At 40.5% G+C, this 20,256-nt stretch overlaps 1 protein-coding gene across 1 annotated transcript in view; it reads right to left on the reverse strand.

Moving 5' to 3' along the window:
- The window catches only part of ptprn2 (protein tyrosine phosphatase receptor type N2), a 290,172-nt gene that overhangs the window by 212,244 nt on the left and 57,672 nt on the right, over nt 1-20,256 (reverse strand). The window contains exon 10 of the mRNA XM_057823858.1: nt 19,056-19,135. Coding sequence (XP_057679841.1) covers nt 19,056-19,135 — 80 coding nt within the window. The remainder of the gene's footprint in view (nt 1-19,055; nt 19,136-20,256) is intronic.

Genomic DNA, 20,256 nt, shown 5'->3' on the forward strand with positions numbered 1-20,256 from the left:
TATAATCTAACACATACATATGGTACAGGTTCTCGTAGGCACCGTCTATTTGCATTACTCTAACACACTTAATATAATTAATCAGGAAATAGTATCATTTTCATATTTACGGTAGGACTGCACTACTAATATAAAATAAATAGCACACCATAGTTTAATGAGAAGAAATAGAAGAGATACACAATGCCGTCTTATCACAAGATTGACGCACCAACTCTTGCAATCAGCTCTCCCAGCAAACTCCAAGGACAAAGCGCTTTGTCCTAAAAAAAAACGTACAAGCCAGCCCGGACAACAAAGTTGATAGCGGGCGTCCCATCCGGCACGAACCTAAGCCGCCCAAAACCGGCCACAGAGGGGAAGACCCAAAAACAACGCCCAGACACACCTTCGGACACACCTTTGACCCGGCCCGCTTCAGCAAAGGCTTTAAAAAGACTGGACACTGAGATAACACAGATTTTTGCTGCTCGGGAACATGTAGCCTTGTTTTGGATCCAGAATTGTCCCTCCGTCGTCTGTTTTTGCCTTGTTTTTACCATTGTCGACGAATAAATTGTCAACCTGCTTTCGGCGAGTCTTTTTCAAACTTTTGGAACATGGAGTCAGTACAAAGGGTTAATCTCAGAGAGAACGCGCGAAGTTCTGCCTTCCCGGTTGGCGCGCGCGGGGGCAGCGTCGGCCGAGCGGCACTTGTTTTGGCTGTCGCTGTTCCCGGGTGCGTCTTGGCCGGGGGGGCGAATTTCAACAGTAACTAGATTACTTTTTTGAGGTGTAATCAGTAATTAAATTACTTTTTTAAGTAATCTGTGACAACACTGGTCATAACCCAAGGACTTACTGTATTTTTGTTTCAATTTTAGTTTTGCAATGCAGGAGTGCACTACATGGGGTCCTCGGTTTAGTTCAGTTCGTACACTGTAAACCGGATTCTGTATGTAGGTCATTGTCAATCACCTGCTTATACTAATGCTATTAAAGTCAAAATAACAGCAAAAATGACAATTGTCATTAATGCAACTAAACACAGATTTGTTAGGTCCGTTTCGGAATTCTCAAACAAACGGTGCACCAAAAGAAAAAGTTTGCCCGGCTACAAGCAAGCAGGCAGCAACACGTGTTCTTTCCTTCTTACGGCTCACATTTGTCAGCTCATCAATGCATAAACGTTAGGGAAGACGGAAAATGCGGACCGCGTCGTATCGCATTAGCGTCACCGTATGTCAATGTGTGTGTGCATCTGTCTGTCTTTGTGCGCTACGTGTGCGTGCCCTCCAGCAGACGGCGGATGATGCAAAAGAGGATGGAGTGTAAGACGCGCACACACAAACGCTCGCCGCTATCGAACACACACTCACAGAGCCATGGGCGATGGAGGAGAAGAGACCGAGGAAGACTTTGATCACCGAACTGAGCACATTCAAGCACTCAAGCAGAAAGAGTGGTAGCCAGTGATGGGGAGGAGAGAAGAGAGTGCCCAAGGAGAGATGGGAAGGAGGAGTCTTGTTTTCTGACCTCTATGCTCATTGATACAGATGTTCAGGGAGCGGACACAGCGCTGTTTTTTATTTAAAAAAAATAAATAAATAAATAAAAACTCAATTTCACTGGAGCCCGTGTCACAGACAACAACAAAAATGTAGGCGAGAAAATGTAATTCTCACTTTCTTTTTCTTTCGGCCTCTGGTGGTTTGTTGGTTCAGAGCGGTAAAATATTACAGCGGCGAAATGTAGCGCCGGCAGCTCAGATGGCCCACAACAAGCGGTCCCAACACGGGTGCTTTGTACAGCTCGGCAGATGAAGCACTGTGCTGTTTTCGCGAACGAGAGAGCAGGTAATTATCATTGGCATTTTGACAAGTGTTCGCCACAGTGAAGGTCAACTCTGCCTGCGTGGGAGATCTACGCTAATATGCTCAGCTGGAGGAAGACCAGCACTCAAACGGCGGCCGCCATTAATGCGGGTGCGACTGCTGCGTTTTCACATCAAAAACAGCCTGTCATTGTGCATTGACGAGCAGATCAGAGGAATGGACATTCCAACGTCAAACAAGCTAACATTTGTCAATTAATTCTTTGGCTGCCTTTGATGGTAATAGACGTCCAATCCAATTCAACTCTAATTCAAATGGACACCAGCCATTGTCTTTGTTCTCTAGCAAAAGCCATGTCTAATGGGAACTACAGTGATCCCTCGCTATTTCCCGCTTTAAACTTTGTGCCCTCAGTCCATCACAGATTTTTCCCAAATTGAAAAGTAAATAAATACAGATAAGATGTCCTGATCCGATCACGTAGTCTTCTCTCCTTCCTGCTGCTTTTCTTGCTCTGGCAGTGCACTGGAGTTGCTTATTAAAGTTAACGATGATTGACAGACTTTAAGGTTTGATCTTGCTTGGAAGCCGAAACTTCAAAGCGCCGCATGCCTCAATCATCACTTAGCTTGTTAAACAGTTGCTGTGGCAACTCATTGTGTGTAAGTGAGCAGCATGAGCGGATTTGAGTGGACTCACTCAATGGAGCATTTAATAAAGACAAGCATTTTTCTACTTTATTTTAGTTAAAGAAATAATTCGGTTGCCTGGCACGGCCAGACTGTTTTCCCTGTATTTTTTTTAAACACCGTGAGAACCGTCTGGGACCCAGCTTCTCATTGGCCTCTTGAGCCTAAACGAAAGTAACCATGCTATCAGATTCGTTTATTTGCATGACGTGTTCTTAACGAGCAACGCTACTCTTGCGCATCGGAAGTCGTCTCCACAACAACACAAAGGGCAAACGGGAGAGCCGAGAATATGTTCCAATCCGTGGTAAATTGTTTTAAATGACCAAAAACACATCGATTCGCTAAAACCAAGTCTGTCTCGCACTAGCCATGTTGAATACACTTCTCCGTTCTCCACTCTCCTCTTATGTATATTTCTTCGTGCCACAGTTTCTTGTCACGTTCGCCCGTCTCTGATTGGTCCACTCCGCTGTCTGTTTGCTGTGGCTTTCTCCGCCCTGGAAATTTGATCTGCAGAACGGTCGCCAGACTATGGCTGGAACAGCGTTGCTTCCAGGTTAATAATACAGTCTGACAGTAACATGTCTAAAACTTATCATAATTACATTTGAAGTGCTTAAAAACCATGGTAACACTTTTTAATAACTATCCGTTTCACTAGTTAATAGATTATTAGTAAGGTTAATAATACAGTCTGACAGTAACATGTCTAAAACTTATCATAATTACATTTGAAGTGCTTAAAAACCATGGTAACACTTTATAATAACTATCCGTTTCACTAGTTAATAGATTATTAGTAAACTGTTGATGAATGATTTATTGTTGATTTGTGAAGTATTTGTTAACAATTTGTTAAGCATTTACAAGGTGTTCCAGTATGGTTGACCCCATTCTAAATGCCCATGCTAGTTGATGGATCTTAATAAAACTATATACACTTTATGTTGAAGGTCATAAGTTTTATTGGTTAAATATACAAAGAAAATTACAAATATTTGTTTGTTCTATGGCAGCTTTTCATAAATGTGCAACATGAGCGCTGCCTGCAAAATGCCTTATCGAAATGCCTTTTCTTTTGAAGTGAACGGCATTTCTTAACCTGAAAAGATAGACTTGCCAAACGTTACACACAAAAACTTGAAAAGTTTCTACACAAACTGTGTTTCAGGTTAAGAACACCCTATAAATGCTTAACAAACTTAACAAATACTTCACAAATCAACAATAGATCATTTATTAACAGTTTACTAATGATCTATTAACTAGTAAAACGGATCGTTATTATAAAGTGTTACCAAAACCATATATTAAATCATATGTGGCGGAAAATGCAGACAAGGCTGAAAAAACAGTTTCTGCTCTTGCACTCCTCTTTAAAACAAACTGCTGTTTTTAAGCCAAAAGAACTGTTGTGTTTGATAGAAAAATATGTTTCATGGCGCATTAAGCCCCCGAACTATTTTTAATATGTCCATTTTACCCTGGAGACACCCGTTTACAGACACCGCACAACCGCTATTGTTTCAACCCAGCCATAAAAACAAGTAATTATATTTATTATTCTAAATGTCTATCATTTTTAGCTTAGCATCATTAATTGATGTCTAATATTTAGTTTAAAAAAACTACTAAAAAATCATTCACAAATGTTAAACTTTTACACAAATTACGTCACAATGAAAAAAATTGTGTCTGGTTACGGATATAACTAGCGCTTAATTGTATTTTTTTTTAATTTGCTTCTGTCGCATGTTTTAGATGATAATCGACCCAAAGAAAAATTGAAAAAAACGTTTAAATGGGTAAGTATTTGAAAAAGAAAATCTCGACCAATCCTTGATGTCTGCGATTTCTGCATTGCGACCCTTGTTATATTACCGTGTTTCACCCATAAAATCCCCAAAAAGTCCGGCTGTGGCCATTCAAAGCTGTGTATTGACACTCGGTGATGGAGGGTTTTTGGATTGAAATAAGGTAAGTATGCGATGATATATCGTTAAAATCATGGTGCCTTCAATTATGCTCCCATGCTCTTACCTCGAGTTAGGGTTTAGGTTTTTTTGTTGTTGTTTTTTTTAAATGCCCTCCTGCTCAAAATTTTTCGTTCACCTGAAAATAGAAATTTTAAGCTTTCCAATGACGTATTACACATGCATATAGGACAATTTTGAAATTTGGCCAAATTGGGGGTCTTAGAGTGGAACTTAAATCCAACTGTGTTTTCCGCCATATATATGTTTTTTTTAATTATACTTTGGGGGAAAAAAAGTGGAAAAACATGTTGTATATGTATCTCTCTCCAATGCTGAATCTGAAATACATTGAACACACAATTTTTTTCGAGGCGGGGGTGCTACTTCACGGTTTTTCACTTAATGCGGCGGGTCCTAGTCCCCGTTAACCGTGAAAAATTAGCAATCACTGTAATGCCTTATCGTCGTCTTGTGGCATCCGGAGGCCAAAAACTGTGTTGAAGTGTGAGGAGGAATTTCAAAGTCCCTTTTGCGCAAAAAATACATTTATCAGAAAATCCTTTTCTATCCAAAATGTGTGAATTAGATGAAACAAACCGGTTTCACCGCTGAATAAAGAAACAAACCTGTTCCACCACTGAATAAAGTAGAAACACAACCATCATTTTGGAGGAAAGAATAATCTTTCATTTAATAGTCTGTGTGATTACGAATTCACAGAATTGTGTGGGTCTTGAAATTTCAGTCAAAATGCTGTAAATCAGCTTGCATTCTGGCTGTCTTTTCAGAAAATACGGTTGATCTCTGGTCTGATTTGAACATTTACATATTTACATTACACTCTCAAGACCTGCTAAGGCATGCATTATATCATCACTTGATGACCCAGGCCAATATCTCCACACGAAGGGCAAGGACAAACACCAGGCTGCGGGGAGTTCCGAAGAAGACTGCGAGTTAAGTCAGTGGTAGCTGGGTGAGGACGTTTCCTTTTGTCTTGGCTGTCACGCCCGGGCGACCCCAGAGCCCCTCAGAGGCCACAAAGCCCCCAAGAGGCCAGACCGAAGCAATGAGTTTGCAGGCCCCCGGGCCGTGAGAACCGTGGCCCCGGTCAATGAAGGCTGAGAGGCAGGGGACCCTGAGAGCAAGTGGCTGGGCCATCTGGAGCAAGAGAGCAAGAGACCCTGACACACGGCTGTCACCCCAGGGAGGCGGACAGAGACACGGACACAGACAATGTCCTCCCCCGTGTTGCTTCCTCACACTTCAGTGATGACAGAAAGGAGATCCGTGAGAGTGAGTTTATTATTCAAACAGGCAGAAAGACGTGTTCCTAAAAGGCAACACGTGATAGAAAATCCACTGACCAGTAAGAGGAAAATGCCCTCCACCCAATGAAAGAATATCATAATACAGTGAACCGTGCCTATTCACGGTTCATTATTCCGAAATTCATCTAGTTGCCTTTTTTTCTGTCAAACATGTCCTCAACTACAAGTTCAAAAACAAATACCAAGGAAGTATGTTGAAAAGATACATATCAAATATCTTATAAACCATGGATGTCTGGGTATTAGTAGTATTAGTTTTCCTGGAAAAATGGCAAGATTTTGAATAACTTACTGTAACTGTGTTCTATTGGTGATTAGTAAAGAACAGAAATATGTAGATTAAAACTTGTTTTTTTCCTGTTGAAAGACTAATCTTTTGATTTAGTAGGTCTTTTCATTTTATTTCCATTTGGTAGATTCAGTCTATCTATTATCATTGTACATTATATTCCGTGGGCCTTGAAAGCACTCAGTCAAGACTTTTATAAAGGTGCATGGCTTAAAATTGGCTTGGAAAAAATATATTTTGAAGGCTTTAGTCGCGACTTTAAAATGCACTGTGACGCCTTCAATGTGGCGAACGGGTGAGGTGAATTCCAGCATATATAGGAAGCAAAGCCCAATGTGGCACCCCATAAAATGGTCGTTTCATGCTTGTATGAAGCATAGTGAGATTAGGAAGCGCCAATGAGTCCAAAAGTTTAACAGTAGGCTGCTAAAATAACTCATTTGCACGGCACAGTATGAACACAGCTGCGGAAAAATAAAAATCTCACACAAACAAAACGCACACACGGACTCACACAACGTCTTGTATTTTCGATAAAGCGGCAGCTTTCCCTTTTGTTTTGCAGCCGAGCAGGGATTAGGCAACGCGCGTCTTTGTCCTGCGGTTTTCCAGTTGAGCAGAACACAAGAGCCTCTACCTCCGCTAATACAGTCAGACCTCCCAGCAGGCCTTTCACCAACGCAGCCGCTAAGAACCTGCTGCCCAAAAGATGCTTTTCAATGAGTTATCAAATCTCCTCAATACTGTCCGTGCCTTTCAACCGAGTCTCTTTGTCTCGTCTTTTCAATGGGGCATTGAGCACATCAAATGGAAAGTGATGGGTAGATAGATGGACAGCAGTATGCGGCGGAGCCATATTAACCTCCGTCAGACAATGCCGGGTACAGTCAAGGTAGCGCTAGCGGAGGTTCGCACTCGCACAATTTGTTTCTATATCAGAACATACACCCACGCAAAATGCCAGAAAATTGGTATAAAGAAAAGAGCATAGTGCTAATGATACAACTCTACATTGTAACACATACAAAGGATCTATGGGCCCATGGACTGCTTGTCATGAAATCAGACTGATCATCTTTATTTTGGCTCCAAGTTGAACATTTCTCAATTTATTTTGGAAAACAATCCTGCAAATTTTTGTCGAAACATGTTTGGGACCATAGCTATAATGCAGTCCTTCTCAAATGGCGGGGCGGCCCCCCCAAGAGGGTCGCAGAGTGATGCCGGGGGGATGCATGTGACCTCTGGGAACATACTTTTTTGCAGTCCTAGAATAAAGTGAAATTGCACATCCACTCAGTGCATGGCAGTGGCGCTCTCATTTTCAGAGTGCGCTGTATTTTTTAACCAAACAAGAGCACACAGCAAACAGCAGGAGCTAATGAAGAGCTATGACAAGGAAATGTGACTAAGCGTACAGTGGGGCAAACAAGTATTTAGTCAACCACCATTTGTTCAAGTTCTCCTACTTGAAAAGATGAGAGAGGCGTGTAATTGTCAAGGTGGGTAAACCTCAACCATGAGAGACAGAATGTGGAAAAAACAAAACAGAAAATCGCATTGTTTGATTTTTAAAGAATTTATTTCCAAATTTGAGTGGAAAATAAGTATTTGGTTACCTACACGCAAGCAAGATCTCTGGCTGTCAAAGAGGTCTAGCTTCTTCCAACAAGGTCTAACGAGGCTCCACTGGTTACCTGTATTAATGTCACCTGTTTTAATTCATTATCAGTATAAAAGACACCTGTCCACATACTCAGTCAGTCACACTCCAAACTCCATTATGGCCAAGACCAAAGAGCTGTCGAAGGACACCAGAGACAAAATTGTAGACCTGCACCAGGCTGGGAAGACTGAATCTGCAATAGGTAAAACGCTTGGTGTAAAGAAATCAACCGTGGGAGCAATTATTAGAAAATGGAAGACATACAAGACCACTGATAATTTCCCTCGATCTGGGGCTCCATGCAAGATCTCACCCTGTGGCGTCAAAATGATAACAAGAACGGTGAGTAAAAATCCCAGAACCACACGGGGGGACCTAGTGAATGACCTACAGAGAGCTGGGACCACAGTAACAAAGGCTACTATCAATAACACAATGCGCCGCCAGGGACTCAAATCCTGCACTGCCAGACGTGTCCCCCTGCTGAAGAAAGTACACGTCCAGGTCCGTCTGTGGTTCGCGAGAGAGCATTTGGATGATCCAGAAGAGGACTGGGAGAATGTGTTATGGTCAGATGAAACCAAAATAGAACTTTTTGGTAGAAACACAGGTTCTCGTGTTTGGAGGAGAAAGAATACTGAATTGCATCCGAAGAACACCATACCCACTGTGAAGCATGGGGGTGGAAACATCATGCTTTGGGGCTGTTTTTCTGCAAAGGGACCAGGATGACTGATCTGTGTAAAGGAAAGAATGAATGGGGCCATGTATCGAGAGATTTTGAGTGAAAATCTCCTTCCATCAGCAAGGGCATTGAAGATGAGACGTGGCTGGGTCTTTCAGCATGACAAGAACCATTTCAAGGTCCTGGAGTGGCCTAGCCAGTCTCCAGATCTCAACCCCATCGAAAATCTGTGGAGGGAGTTGAAAGTCCGTGTTGCCCAACGACAGCCCCAAAACATCACTGCTCTAGAGGAGATCTGCATGGAGGAATGGGCCAAAATACCAGCAACAATGTGTGAAAAGCTTGTGAAGAGTTACAGAAAACGTTTGGCCTCTGTTATTGCCAACAAAGGGTACTGAACAAAGTATTGAGATGAACTTTTGGTATTGACCAAATACTTATTTTCCACCATGATTTGCAAATAAATTCTTTAAAAATCAGACAATGTGATTTTCTGTTTTTTTTTCCACATTCTGTCTCTCATGGTTGAGGTTTATCTATGTTGACAATTACAGGCCTCTCATATATTTTCAAGTGGGAGAACTTGCACAATTAGTGGTTGACTAAATACTTATATGCCCCACTGTATATGGCGGAAAACACAGACAAGACTGAAAAAGCAGTTTCTGCTCTTGCACTCCTCTTGCAGAGAAACTATTGTATTTTAAGCCAAAACAACTGTTGTGTTTGATAGAACAATATGTCTATATGCTGCCATAGCAGATTCATGGCTCATTAAGCCCCCGAACTATTTTTAATTTGCCCGTTTTACCCTGGAAACCCCCGTTTACAGACGTCGCGCAACCGTTTTTGTTTCAACCTAGCCATAAAAAGAAGGTAAGTAATTATATTTATTATTCAAAATGTCTGTCATTTTTAGCTTAGAATCATTAAATGATGTCTAATATTTAGTTTAAAAAAAGAAAACGACTTTAAAAAAATTATTCACTCGCATATTTCAAACTTTGAAACAAATTACGTCACAATGAAAAATGTTTCACCCATAAAATCCCCCCAAAATCTGGCTGTGGCCATTCACAGCTGTGTCTTGACACTCAGTGATACATGCTACATGGAGTTTTTGGATCGAAACAAGGTAAATTCGCGATAATGTGTCGTTAAAATCGTGGCGTCTTTAATTCTGCTCTCGCGTGCTCTCGCCTCCAGTTATGGTTTTGCTGTTTAAAAAAATGTTTTTTTCCAAAATGCCCTCCTGTTCAAATTTTTTCTTCCCCCAGAAAATTGAGATTTTAAGCTTTCCAATGATGTATCACACATGCATATCGGACAATTTTCAAATCTGGCCAAATTGGGGGTCTCAGAGCGGAACTTCAAGTCACCTGAGTGTTTTCCGCCTTATACAGACTTGAATCCTTGAATATGTATTAGTTCGTCTTGATTAGCGTACTAAAACAATGAAATTTTAAATCCAGATTGCTTGATGCACAAAGCAAGCCAGCTTAACCAGAAAATGTGTCTACACCCTCGTAGATATTATGAAATACCATCAAATCTCACAAGACCGTCTAAAATTGTGATTCCGGACCACTGGTGAAGATGAAGTCACCTGTAAATTTCATCAAGGTCTTGATTCACTTTATGTCCCAGAACTACAATAAAACACGGTCTACCCTTCTGACACCTGCCTATTAAATGCAGTTTTAGTGCGTGTGATGCTGGAAAGAAGACTATATTTGCTGTTCCAAGACTGCAATCAGGCATGCTGTGCAGGCTCCCAGCAGCAGGTTGAGCCCAGAATGCAGCATGGGGTTTTGATGAGTTCATTAGGAGGCCACGTCATTTATGCACAGTCACACATAAGGCAAAGGTCAGTCGGGATTACCCAGGTGGCCGCTGCATGTGGGCGTCAGTTTGATTTTCAGATTCCACTTAAAGCATGCTGCTGCTTTACAACCTGGTTACCACTTTGCAAAGAAAACACATACACACACAAAGAAAAAAAGCATACTGTGGCCATGTCGTGTTGGAGTCACCGTCAAGCAGATATTCAGAGCACTGATGCAACAGAACAGCATCTGAACTGTGTACTCGCTTTGCATCATTGCTAATATGAAAGAGGGCGAGATGGGAAGTACACTCTATTTCACACGAAATGGAGGGCAGCAATAAGGTAGACAGGAAATGAAGCTCTGGGATGGTTTGATCTTAAGGTCAGCGGAGGCACAAATGTTGCGGTTTAATATTTCATCCTCGTCGAGGTTTCGCATCCGTTGTGAATAACGACGACCAATTAGAAGCGGGAGCGAGTTTGAATGGTTAGCGATTGCTATTCAGGTGGGTTGAGATTCATAATTCATCAACATGGGTCAGGCGGACGATCATGTTGACTTAACATTTGGGCTGACATTTCAGCCCCGCTCACGCCTTTCATTAGTGCTCGCTACACGCCATCTCATCAAAGTCTATCAAAGCGAAGAGGGGGCGAAAGGAAGAAATGGACGAAAATGGCAAAGTTGTGACCGGTGACTCTTTTCCGATGGCTTGGCTGTGCTGTGCTTCAGAACCCCACAGGACATTGAATGCATCAATTGGTAGAAGTAAATGTATTTTTACTCTTAAAGGCATGCAAAATGAAGCAATTGTCAGAGAATCCCAAAACTTGAAAAATAAGGTTTTAATTAGGCGTGTGACAAAATATCGAAATGGTGATACATCGGGATGCTTCGCATCTCAAAAGGTTATCGATACGCTGTTGCCAAGAATTTAAAACAATGCTTTTCAGCATGAGCATCTTTCGTGGCACACCAGACCCACTTAGAGTGTTTGTTGCCGAAAAGCTCAATCTTGGTCTCAGCTGACCAAAGCACACGGTCCCAGTTGAGGCCCCAATACCTCTTGGCGAACTCCAGACGTTTGTGTTTATGATTGTGAGTGAGGAAAGGTTTTCAAAGTGCATGCCTCCCAAACAGCTTGTTGGCGTGTAGACAGCACCTCATACCCACTGTGAAGTATGGGGGCGGGTCAGTGATGCTGTGGGGCTGTTTCGCTTTCAAAGGCCCTGGGAATCTTGTTAGGGTGCATGGCATAATGAATGCTTTGAAATACCAGGACATTTTAAATCAAAATCTGTTGCCCTCTGCCCGAAAGCTGAAGATAGGTCGTCACAGGTTCTTTCAGCAAGACAATGACCCTAAACATATCGACAAATCTACACAGAAATGGTTCACCAGACACAAAATCAAGCTCCTCCCATGGCCATCTCAGTCCCCAGACCTCAACCCCATTGAAAACCTGTGGGGTGAGCTGAAGAAGAGAGTACAGAGGAGAGGACCCAGGTCTCTGGATGATTTAGAGCAGGGGTGTCCAAACGTTTTGCAAAGGGGGCCAGATTTGGTGTGGTAAAAATGTGGGGGGCCGACCTTGGTTGACGTCCTTTACGTAGAACAATATATTTAAGCAAATTTTAGCAAGCCATTCTCTGTGTCACGTTTGCTTTATTATTTTTTTTAAATGAATAATATCAACAATCTCGCAAACTAGCCTTTGTGGCGTTCTCTTTCGATTCTCGGGTTCTTGCGAAATACTGCTGCTGTGAAATTAAACTAGCTTCAAGTTGCTTTAATTTCTCGCTACGTATCTTCCCTGTAATCTTGTCGTACATGTCAGCGTCTCTTGTTTAGTAAGATCGCCTCACATTGAACTCTTCAAAAACAGCGACTGTCTCTTTGCAAATGAGGCAGACACAGTTGTTGCGTATTTTAGTGAAGAAATAGTCCAATTTCCACCTATCCCTGAAGCGTCAGCCGTCGCAGTCAACTTTCTTTTTCGTGTTGATTGTCACCATTTTAGACAATTGGGAGTTAAGGGTCACATGGGGTAATGAGTGCTGCTGCCTTTTAGTGGGTAAATGAGGAGCAGCATTTAGTGTGTGAGGTACTTCATATGCTGGTAGAAGTACTGCTGACCAATTTATTAAGTCTGTGTACGGGCCAGACGTGATTGATTTTATGACAGAGGCTGGGGGCCAGATGAAATTTGACCAGGGGCCGCATTTGGCCCCCGGGCCGGACTTTGGACATGTCTGATTTAGAGAGATGCTGCAAAGAGGAATGGCTGATGATCCCTCTTTCTGTCTTTTCCCATCTTGTGAAACATAGGAGAAGATTAGGTGCTGTTTTGTTGGCAAAAGGGGGTTGTACAAAGTATTAACACCAGGGGTGCTAGTAATTGTGACACATATTATTTGATGTCAAATAATTATTTCTTTATGTGGGATTTTTTTGCCCACTGAATAAATGCGTTGTATTGAAGGTTGGATTTTTCTCTTTTTTTCCATTAAGGTCCCATATTAATTTAGAAAAAAAAATATCAGAAGCTAAAAAACACATGATTATTATAAATCCAATAATTATGGAGGGCACTGTAATACTGTATCAGTTAACGCTAGACTGGGAAGGGCGAACCAGAGCATTTACAGTCACTCCGTCCGATTTCCTGGACATTTACAGGTAATTTTCGGTTCATTTCAGGTTATTTACAAGTCGCTTCCTGTTGAGTTTGAGTCACTGCATATTCGTTTGGGAGATTCCCGGTTCACTTCCTGTTGATTTTGGGTTGCAGAACAGGAAGTGACCCATAAAACACCCCCAAATCAACAGGGAGTGACCCTGAAATGCCTTGAAATCAACAGAAAGTGACTAAAAATCAACAGGGAATGACCTGAAGTGGCCTAAAATTACATCGTTGCTTGTCATATGCTGCCACTGACCGGGGCCCGTTTGAAGTGGGAGGGGTTCTTTCACTGCCAACCTCCCAGTTCAAATGGACTAGATGTCTACTAGCAATAGACTTACAGCAGAAAGCTGAAGATAGCTTGTTTTTCTGTTAATTAGGCTACGTTCATACTACAGGTCTTAATGCATGAATCCGAATTTTTCGTGTTTTTCCAACTCGAGTGAGGCACTAACTTGACGGTCTGAACGTGACAAGTCGCATAGAACTGGACCATTTCAAATCCGATCTGGGTCACTTTCATATGTGGTTCAAATCCGATCTGGGCCACATTTTTCCAGAATGTCGCGGCAGTCTGTACTGTGAAGTCTCCCAAATCGGAATTAATGCAGCAATTACGTTATCAAAGAGCGAGAGCGACCCTACAGTAGCGGTGCAGCTGTGCGTTATTAGCGCCTAGCTTGCATTGAACACAGCTTTCGTGGAAGGGCCGGGCTTGACAACAGTCATAAAAAAATAAAAATGGTTTGAGAATAAGCCTGAGAATGATCTGTACTTCTCTGCTCTATATGAGCAATATTTCAAGATTGCTTACACGGCCGAGAGTTGGGGCGAACTGCATGTATGTGTGTGTGACATGCACGGACAGTGCGTGCATGCTATCGATCCATATAAACTTTGAGTATAAGCCTAAACGGGGATTATTTATGTCCGTTATTTATGTCCTCTTATTGAAAAGCAAAATTTGATAACCCTGGGATTACGGATGACAGCCAGCATGTGTGGCCATTTGTTTTGATGCTTCTGTGCATGCAGGTCTTCTTGCTCAGCGCATTTCGGACTGCGAATTAGTGCGCATGCGTAATACTTGAATGGTCTCATTGGACAAAGTCTGAGCGGGCACGCCCAAAAAAACATATGACAAAAAATCGGATTTGTGCATTAAGACCTGTAGTATGAACTAGGGATGTGACAAAATATCGAAATGGTGATATATTGAGATACTTTGTATCCCAAAAGGTTATCGATATGCTCCTGCCAAGAATCGAGATATCATTTAAAAAAGGTGTCAATGCTTAAAAAAGGAACCAACAAGTTGCTACCAAAATCTTCCACCATAATCGTGTCTCAGTTAACTCTAAGGCTGCATTGACGGGGCTCAACGCCCAATCCATTTAGACTGGGAACATTCGTTCATTCGAAACCAGAGCTTTCAGTCATTCTGTCTGATTTTCAGGGCATTTACAGGTTACTTGCTGTTTATTTTCATTTTAGGGCATTTACAGGTCATTTCCTGTTGAGTTTGAGTCACTGCCTATTCATTTGGGCGATTTCCAGGTCACTTCCTGTTCTGTAACTCAAAATAAAGAGGAAGTGACCCATAAAATACCCCCCAAATCAACAGGAAGTAACTGAACATCAACAGGTAAATGACCTTAAATGGCCCAAAATTACCTCATTGCCTGGCATTGGCTGTCACTGACGGCCATAGACGTTCAATCCGTTTGAAGTGGGAGGGATGGCATTCGTTCATTCGCTGCCACCCTCCCAGTTCAAATTGATTGGACATCTACTAGTGATAAACTCATTCCAATTCACAGCAGAAGCTTGTTTTTCTGTTTATTAGTTGTTTGTAGAATATCCTAGAATTATTTCCTGACCAATGTATCGATAATCGTTGTATCACCATATCGTGAGATCATCGTTATCGTGAGCTTTGTATCGCAAATCGTATCGTGACGTAACAAGAGGTTCCCACTCCTAGTATGACCTCGCCTTAGTTTTGTATGATATCGTAGAATGATTTTCTGACCAATGTATCGATAATTGCTGTAGCGCCATATCATTAGATCAACGTCATCGTGAGCTTTGTATCGTATATCATATCGTTTCGTGAGATACCCAGAGGTTCCCACCCCTAGTTTTAATGCAACCTTTAAAAAAAAAAGAAAAATCTAAATGTGTAATAAGTGCTCTAATATCTATAACCCTTACTAAATCTTATAGAACTCACAGATACATGTGTTGACTTGCATCCATCAATATTTTTTTAAAAAGAAAGTTCAAAATCATGAATTTCCAAGTGTATCAAATGTGATACATATGGCTATAAAGGGTTAAACCATGGAAATGTGAGTCATTGTAAATATTGTTTTAAAAGCAGTAAGTAGTCACACACAGTGACTCCCATCTGTTGGCAACAGTGACATTTCCTGCAGACAGTATTTTCCATTTCATCCCTTTGTTAAACAAATGCAGCAAACAAAAGCATGAGAGCAATGGTGCGGTATGACTATCTGCTGGAATCTTACGCAAAAGGCTATTTTCCCCTGAAGACAGTGAATCAAGCTCAAGAATGAATCTCATGGTGCACCACTCAGTTAAAAACCCAAATAGTGACACAGACTCATCTACAGTCAGTCCTTTCGACATCCGAATTTAAAGTTTGACTCGTCATTTAGCTAGACATATGACACATGCTCGAAATACGACGATCTACGACAGCGACACAATTTCATTATTTTCCCGCAAGATGGACGCACGGCGGATTTTCTTGTGCGAGAAACAACATGGGTCCCAAGAAGGTTAGTGCAAGTTGTGAACAAAGTAAAAAGGTGACGCTTACCATTGAAATTAAGAAGGAAATGATAGAAAAATACGAGCGTGGTGTCCGCGTCAGTGAACCGGTTTGACAATACGGCCGGAAAATGTCTACAATCTCAACGGCCCTATTCCGTTCTCCACTCTTTATAAGTTAGGTGACAATTATTATTGTAACATCGGCAAGGAAGTCGCCAGCTTCGTCAGGTTTTTAATCATTTATTTCAGAACTTGTGCAACACAGCACGGCTACTGTCCGCCATAGCCGACACCAACAACAACATAATAAAAGTAAAAACCTCCCGTTCTACCGCACTTCTCTGGCTGTCTCTAGTCAGTCACACTGTTCAGGAACAGCATGCAAAACACAACCGCCACATTCGAGCCCAATTCGTTACATTATTATTATTATTTTATTATTATCATTCATCATTGTATTTATCATTTATTGTTTTGCTATGTCTAAGTGCCATTTGTAACAGGAGTACTTATTAAGGATTTGGCATACGTTTTTAGGCTGTGGAACACATTAATCAAATTTTAATGTATTCTTATGGGAAAGTCCCAATCCACATACGACCATTTCAACTTACAAACCGCGCCCTAGAATAGAATAGAATAGAATAGAATAGAATAGAATAGAATAGAATAGAATAGAATAGAATAGAATAGCCATTTATTGTCATTATGCAGTTGTCAATTGTGGAGCATCTCCCTTTACAGTGCAGGATAAGTTAAATCTCAAAAGTGACTTGCAAGTATAAAAATATAAAATCTAAATAATATAAATATAAATGTGTATGAGATAGTCCTATGTTCAGGCAGTGCAAATAATGTAAGTGAAGTAGCAGCAGTTGACATTGAAGACATTGAATATTGCACGTAAGTAAGTATTGCATATAGAATATGTGTGAATAGAAGTGAAGTAGCAGTAGTTTGACAGTAAAGGCATTGAATATTGCACGTTAATATTGCGTATGAGTAAGTATTGCACATAGAATATTGCATGTGAATGAATATTGGACATTAGGTGATGTGGTGTTACATATAGCAGTTCAGGGTGAAGATGGCTTTAGCAAAGATACGAAATATAATTAATTATACTATATACTAGGGCTGTCAAAATCATCGCGTTGAGGGGCGGTAATTATTTTTTTTTTTTAAATTAATCACATTAAAATTTGTGACGCAATTAACACACATGCCCCGCTCAAATAGATTAAAATGACAGCAAAGTGCAATGTCCACTTGTCACTTGTGTTTTTTTGAGTTTTGTCGCCATCTGCTGGCGGTTGGGTGCGACTGATTTTATGGGCTTCAGCACCCATGAGCATTGTGTATTGACATCAACATTGGCGGGCTACTAGTTTATTTTTTGATTGAAAATTTTACAAATTTTATTAAAACGAAAACATTAAGAGGGGTTTTAATATAAAATTTCTATAACTTGTACTAACATTTATCTTTTAAGAACTACAAGTCTCTGTATCCATGCATCGCTTTAACAGAATGTTAATAATGTTAATTCCATCTTGTTGATTTATTGTCATAATAAACAAATACAGTACTTATGTACCGTATGTTGAATGTATATATCCATCTTGTGTCTTATCTTTCCATTCCGACAATAATTTACAGAAAAATATGGCGTATTTTATAGATGGTTTGAATTGCGATTAATTACGATTAATTTTTACGCTGTAATTAACTCGATTGAAATTTTTAATCATTTGACAGCCCTACTATATATATATATAATATTTATAAATTATATTCTGTATATTATACATAAACTAAACAAATTTGTATGAAGGGGTACAACTATACAGCACTAAATTAGGCATCCTACCCAGAAATGTTGAATTTTGGGATTATTTGATTCTAAACGTATTCATGACCAGTAATAAAATCACACAACATGTTATAATTACAAGTGGGGGAAGATAATAGAAGAAATAAAAAGTTAAACGCAAAAAATGCCTGGTAAGAAGAAAATATCGTACCAACAGAATGCATTTGAGCCACTGACAACTAGAATGGGCTAGAATGGGCTTACCCCATTCTTACCATATTGGATAAGATACTTAAATTTTAAGTCCACAGCCCAATGGCTGCCAATATATTTTTGTGCAATAGAGTAGTGGTTTAAGTACAAACCTTCTCATTTATATTTCAGGAAACCCAATAAATTTCATTCTAAATAACAAAAACAGTGGTACCTCTTCTTACGAAATTGTTTCTGGAAGTAGTTTCTTAAACTGAAAATTCCTTGTGTAGAGACGCACTGTCCATGTATTCCCTAATTCATTCCAATCCCCCCCAAAATTCAGACATAAATCTTTTATAAAGCATAAAAATGCATCAAAACACATAACTAATACATGTTACAATTAGTTCATTGCACAATAAACATAAAATGAGAGTAGCGCATCATATATAAAACAATGAATAGAGGAAAGAATAATTATGATGGTCATTTTTAAGATCAATAATGGCCTTCACTTTCTTGGGGTCCACGGTGAATCAAAGTTAATACACTCACGTAAAGCTGTTCGATCAGGCAAATGAAGATGACACTGGGATACACACATACACATACAGTAGAGGTCCCTCTTAGCCAGTTGGATGCCAGGAAGATGCTAGGCAATAGCCAATGGCAGAGCAGCAATAAGTATGTTACATTTAGTTAGCTATGGGCGCTACGAGTAGCAGCCCATAATGTATTTTTGACTTTCATATCCTGAAATTTGTTTTGTAACCACATGTTCTCATCGAGGCGTGTTGTAACCTGAAAATTCCGTATGTAGAGACGTTCTTAAGTAAAGGTGTTCTTTAGAGGTGCCAATGTACGTGCAGACTGGCTGACACCTATTGTAACAAATAAAATGTTCTAATTCGTCAATTCTAGTGAGTAGTGTCTGATTTTGCCTTGATTTCAGATTGTCATTTTATTTGGGAATTAAATAATTTGGTTTATTAGTTCTAAATCCTTCCATTTGTCTTAATAAAAAGAAGAAATAATTGGCTCTCAACACAGCCAATGTGTGGAGAGTGGATCTGACTCCACAGTAATGGATGGTCATCTGTCACCGCGGTGTTAATAATCTTCGCCGATCAGGGTTACAGCTTGTACAAGGATGAGAAGCGGCTGTATCAGAAGAGACTAATCTGTGTTCTCATTTACTCAAGCGGCGATTTGACGGCACGGCGGAGCGGAGAAAAATGAGATGACGGATGTACTGTAGTAAGTGATATAGGCTTCTCTCTTACCGGCCACTTGCACCAGATCTGCTGTGGTTACGTTGGCAGGGTTGGGCCCGACCCGGAAAGTCAACGCCGGGCCGAGAACACTGCAGGAAAACAAACAAAATGGCGCTTATTTTTCACTTCAGACCTCGTGGAATATCAATAAAATGCGTGCTTGTCTTCTCTAGTTCAAGTTTTCTGTGACTGTACAAAAAGCTAAGTTGCTTGTCTCCATTTAACCCTCAGGAACCTGCCCATGTACATACACTCTCTGCACTTACTCTCAACTGTCTGGTCAGGAGTCAGCGGTGGACTCGTCTCTCCCTGGAGCTGAATAAATGTTTAAAGGTCCCTGAGCTTGGCCGTCAACTTAAGGCTAACAACCGTGCTCTCGGAGTATTACAACTCCCTGCGGTGCACAAGCAAAAGTTAAAAAAAAAAAAAAATGGATCTGATGTATGTTTACTACATTTGTGAGCATGTTAAAATCCCAAATGAAAATATGTTGGTGCTGTGAAATGGTTTTTATAGCAATGTCTGAAATGTTTAAGTAACAAAATTCAGGAATGCTTTGTATTCTGGGAGTTTACGGTGTTAAATGTAGGGGTGTGACAAAATATCGAAATGGTGATGTATCGTGATACTTTGTATCCCAAAAGGTTATCGATATGCTCCTGCCAGGAATCGAGATATCGTTTTAAAAAGATGTTTAAAACAAAAAAAAGGAACCAACAAGTTGTATCCCCAAAGGTTATCGATATGCTCCTGCCAGGAATCGAGATATCGTGTTAATGTTTTAAAAAAAAAAAAAAAAAAAAAAAAAAGGAACCAACAAGATGCTACTTTGTATCCCAAAAGGTTATCGATATGCTCCTGCCAGGAATCGAGATATCGTTTTAAAAAGGTGTTAATGTTTAAAAAAAATAAAAAAATGTTTAAAAAAAGCAACCAACAAGTTGCTACCCAAATCATCCACCATAATAGTGTCTCAGTTAACTAAGGCTGCCATTAACGGTGCTCGACGCTCAATCCATTAGACTGGGAACGTTCGTTCATTCGAAACCAGAGCATTTGCAGTCATTCTGTCCGATTTTCGGGGCATTTACACGTCACTTGCTGTTCATTTACAGGTCATTTCCCGTTGAGTTTGAGTAACTGCCTATCCATTTTGGTGATTCCCAGGTCACTTCCTGTCTGTAACTCAAAATAAACTGGAAGTGACCCA

This window comes from Corythoichthys intestinalis, chromosome 20 (assembly GCF_030265065.1).
Source record: "Corythoichthys intestinalis isolate RoL2023-P3 chromosome 20, ASM3026506v1, whole genome shotgun sequence".
NCBI lineage: Eukaryota > Metazoa > Chordata > Actinopteri > Syngnathiformes > Syngnathidae > Corythoichthys > Corythoichthys intestinalis.